At 41.8% G+C, this 4,326-nt stretch overlaps 1 protein-coding gene across 2 annotated transcripts; it reads right to left on the bottom strand.

Annotated features, from left to right (window-relative positions):
* Positions 1-363: 363 nt before the first annotated feature.
* Positions 364-3,772, bottom strand: LOC124660243 (aspartic proteinase-like). 2 transcript variants are annotated; one of them, XM_047198038.1, is made up of 13 exons: positions 3,637-3,772; positions 2,905-3,262; positions 2,750-2,810; positions 2,510-2,604; positions 2,320-2,432; positions 1,951-2,224; positions 1,743-1,856; positions 1,552-1,616; positions 1,326-1,467; positions 1,107-1,226; positions 792-880; positions 577-703; positions 364-533 (listed from the first exon to the last, which is right to left on the bottom strand). In XM_047198038.1, the coding sequence occupies exons 2-12, from the start codon at positions 3,244-3,246 to the stop codon at positions 619-621; spliced, it is 1,500 nt and encodes a 499-aa protein (XP_047053994.1). In that variant the 5' UTR covers positions 3,247-3,262; positions 3,637-3,772; the 3' UTR covers positions 364-533; positions 577-618. The 2 variants fall into 2 exon arrangements, with proteins under 2 accessions (XP_047053994.1, XP_047053993.1); XM_047198037.1 differs by having other exon boundaries at positions 364-703.
* Between the last annotated feature and the right edge of the window lie 554 nt (positions 3,773-4,326).

The raw sequence follows: 4,326 nt of genomic DNA, 5'->3' as shown, positions 1-4,326 counted from the left end.
TCACACTAGCTCAGGTTCCTTTCGGTATTGGCAAATAGAACATTTCCTCCAATGCTTGCTACCGTGGGAATTTAAGCGATTTGGGATTTCAGGGGAGCTCGGGACAGGAGAGCGCAATGGTCTGGCAGAATTTGAGGATCAGCGCTGGCATTTTCTGTTTGAGGATAAAAATAATAAATTTGTAGCTTTCGGTGTGAAAAGGTCGAAAGAAAGAGTACTCCCCGTGGGGAGGTAATCTGGACGCTGCTGATCAATAGGATAATATCGTGTCCTCATTCCATCGCCGTGCTCCAATTCCTCGCATAATTCAGGATGTGATATCGTGTCCTGATTCCTCACAGAATTCAGGATACACCCGCGAAAAAAAAAGGAAAAAAAAAGTTGATTCACCGTGCTCGTTACATAAACCTCATATCGTGTACTGTTTGCAGGACCAGTACGTAGCAGCCAGCCAGAGAAATTATGTATACATAAATCTGTGTATTCCTTTCTACTAGGTTTCTACTTGACCTCGCAACTTATATACGGCATATGTAATCGATCCCGTGTGGATCGCTTGGAAAAAAATATACGGCATATGTATGCACGCTGTGACCGCGAAGAACGATGTAGAGCGCCTCACGCAGTTTCGGCGAACCCAATCCTGCTCTGGCCAAAGTCAAAGACAGTGTGGTACGCGCCCATGAAGACATCTCCGAGTATCCTGCGATATCGAAACAAGATAACATGATCTCCAAGAATAAAAAGGAAATGCAACACAAGGTTGCAGTTTGGATGATTATGCCGCCTACCAGAGCGGGCCACGAGGGGGTGGAACGTCGAACGCCATGAACCCGCTTATGCAAATGGTCTGACCTGACTGCTCCAGCTTTACCACATACTGCAGCACAAAGGAAAAACGATCAGATCATTGCACAAATAATGTATGAAACAGAGTATGAAGAGTGACTAAGGCAAACAGTCAGTTTGAACCCAGCCAACATCATTCAGACTGGTCCTAGTTGACTATCTTATCTGAAGCCTGAAGGTATGACTTGGTATATAGATGTCATGTCTCCAAGAATTATAACACTTCAGAGCAAGTTTGGAGAAAATAATAATTTCACCTGCTCTGGCGTCAATCTGAATGTCTTGTTAGCTATGGTGAAGGCAAGATTAGGCATCTTCGAGATCTGATGGCAATCGACAGTTGATTCTCCATTTGGGCTCGGGAGACGCTCACATAGCTGCAACCCACATTCAAATCAGACTTCATCTATCACACTCTGCACCCACATGGCAATCATGGAAATAATGGTGTGAAGGAAGTAACCAGCTGTACTGACCTGATTCACATACTGCAAGATGAGCTCTTTCGTTTGGTTTTGTCGAAGCCGGTTCTGTATCCAGACAACAGCCATCTCACAGGCAGTGCAGAGAAGATCAGAACCCCGTTTCTCTTTCTCGACAACAGATTCAATTGGGTTGCTGCATGGTAGTTCGTGAAAAAAAAGTTTATTAGTATGACTTTTTTTAATACACATGTGGCAAAATGGAAGACTCCATGCGTACCTGACAGAGTGACTACCATCAAACACGCAGAGACCGATTTGACTGCACACCTTTTGTGGCCTTGTCTGCTCAACCACAAGGAAATATATTGTTTTCATAATTGGTTAGTTCAAGATATGATAAAATGGGATTGAGATGCATCAAGATTCCTGCTAGCATTGTAAAAGTAGTAGGAGGGGAAAGCAGAAAACCTGTGCTACAAGCATCTCAAGGATCATCTCTCCATACTCTCTCACCACCTGCTTGCATTCTGTACTGATGATACCCTCAGCTCCAATTGCATGGTTGACTTGGGCCACTATGGTCTGCAGCCATATAAGATACAAAAGTTTCAGCTAGAAAAGATATTCTGAAACATGCCCATGATGTACCACTTAAGAGATCAGAAAAAATGCATACTGTTGGGCCAGCGAGCAGTGATGTCCCCGAGTCAACAATTGCAGCGCAACCGCCAGTACAGAAGCCAGTTGATTGGCCATCGATAAGAAGATCACCCATTTCAAACTGCCAGTAGCCTTTGCGAGTGACAGGAACATATGTATGTTCCCCCTTGTAGTGCTTCTTGTCTACTCCCCCAAAGACGAGCTCACCTCCTGCGGTCGCCTCGGGGTCACGGTTAAGCCAGAACGAGAAGATGTCCTTAGCAATCAGTTTCTGCTCTTGCATGCTCTGCCTGTTTGTTCATACAGTATAGGAACGGGCATTAAAGCAACAACATCGTTGGGATTGTGACATCATGATTACCTATCCAAGGTCTTGAATATATACCAAATTGGAGGGGCACTTCCCACAGATATCTCAGGAAATCCAAGCCCAAGTATACCATCAAACTTTCCGATGATAAAAGTAGGACTTTCTTCACGGGTTGTCTCGATAAATTTCTGAAAGCACAATAGAGCTACAGCAATGGTAATAATGCATACCCATGTTTTACTGAGCTATTCGTTCAATAGTTCACCTGATTTTTTACAACAAGGTCACCAACTAACACGCTGTCCTCACTGAAGAAGCCAGCAATTGACCCAGAGCCATAGCTAATTGTGCAAGCTTCCCCTGAACAGTTTTAACAACTAAAATTACAACTGTGCAACAAGTCAAGAACCATTCTCTTTTTTTTGACTCGCAAAAGAAAAGGCCAAGATTGAACAGAAGCAAAGTATTACTCCCTTATTATGGATCGGAGAGAGTATGTTCATACCATTCTTTTTGTAAGTGCTCGATTTGGTTGACTTGTACTTATGGTGCAAGTAGCATGCTACCTGGAATACATAGAACACCAATGCATCAAAGTTATGTTTTCTATCATCCAAATGAACCATAGTATCAATAGGTCTGTTAGGCAACAAAACTTACCGAAAAATAGCATTTCGACGATGGAACCCACAAGTTGGAGCTCCCGGTGTCAAATATCACTGTGAAGTTTTGTGGCGGTGTGCCGACACCAATCTCTCCATAGTACTGGGTGTCAAGGTAGTTGTCCAGAGGAACTATGTCATCGCCTGAAACGCCGAAATAGCGGCGAGATCCACCATCTGATCTCTCCTGCCTTGCCAACTTTGCGGCAGACAGAGTTTCACTGTCCAGCCTTTTCTTGCTCAGGTTGATCCTCAGCAAGCCATCAGAGGAAGCGCCAAGAAGCAAGGCACACGAGAGGGTCCACAAGCAAGTGACCCCGAAGAGATGCCTCAGCCCCATATGGCCCCAGAACACTCTGAGCAAAATAATCCCCAATTGTGAATCCAATAATAGGTATATCATGTTTAAATCGACCGAGATTAAACAGATTTTGATCAAAATCAGGTAGAACCCTATCTATATTGTTTGGACGGACTCTCCCATCCCTCTTCTCTGGTAACAGCGGAGGGATAAATCGAATACCTACGAATACTCAGCAAAATGATAAAATATACTTATACACGCAGAGGGAAAATCAAGAGCTTCTGGTATGGCAGGGTTGATAGTGAGCTGCTTACAAATCAGAACAAAAACAGTAGCTAAGAATTGAATAATAATAGCTCAAGCATCTGAGCTTTTGAGTGATGAAAAATGATTAATCTCCTAGCTAGGCTCATAGACTCTTCATACCTTGTTTGTGACGAGAGGAGAGCGTGATTCCCGAAACCAGTCAGTGGAGAAGAAGAACTGGAGGGGAAAGAGCACACCAATGGGATGAAGGTGTTGTTTAGTCGTATGGCACTGATAGCGACGTTTCCTCACCTCCAAAGAATGGAATAAACTTTCCTTACTCCTGCTCCATTGATCTGTGGACCCAAATGCAACCTGGCCTACATGTCAAAAACAGGATCGAATGGTTCATTGTCAAAGGCTAATGGTTCATCCGATTTTTATCTACTTAACTATTTTGCATTCTAGATTTAGTTAAAATAAAATAAAATAAAATTTAACTAAGAAAACTATAAAGATATCAACATTTATAATACCAAATATATATAATACGAAAATATACTTTATGTTGATTTTAACACTATAAATTTTACATTGCAAAATGTTGATATTTTTTCCTAAATATTTGGTCAAAGTTCACAAATTTTGACTTTGACTATGTAGAACATAAATTAATTGTGAACATAGGGAAAGTCCTCCAGCCAAAAAAAAGATAGTGTAATTCTAAACTTTGTATTAAGTGAAATTTAACAAAATTTGACCCACTTTATAGGAAAACATAGCGATACTTATGACACCAAATTAGTACAACTCGAGCGGTTTTAAAGTGCAGTTTCATAATATTTCAATTTGATATCATATATGTTGCTA

This window comes from Lolium rigidum, chromosome 6, assembly GCF_022539505.1.
Source record: "Lolium rigidum isolate FL_2022 chromosome 6, APGP_CSIRO_Lrig_0.1, whole genome shotgun sequence".
NCBI classification, from domain to species: Eukaryota; Viridiplantae; Streptophyta; class Magnoliopsida; order Poales; family Poaceae; genus Lolium; species Lolium rigidum.
Note: the sequence above shows the minus strand (reverse complement) of the source record. Positions and strands in the feature narration are given on the sequence as shown.

Coding starts and splice junctions, on each gene's coding strand:
- LOC124660243 (XM_047198037.1), bottom strand. CDS start 3,246: ATGGGGCTGAGGCATCTCTTCGGGGTCACTTGCTTGTGGACCCTCTCG. Junction 1,857..1,950: donor CACTGCTCGCTGGCCCAACA/GTATGCATTTTT, acceptor ATATGGCTGCAG/ACCATAGTGGCCCAAGTCAA. Junction 1,617..1,742: donor TTGAGATGCTTGTAGCACAG/GTTTTCTGCTTT, acceptor GTGGTTGAGCAG/ACAAGGCCACAAAAGGTGTG.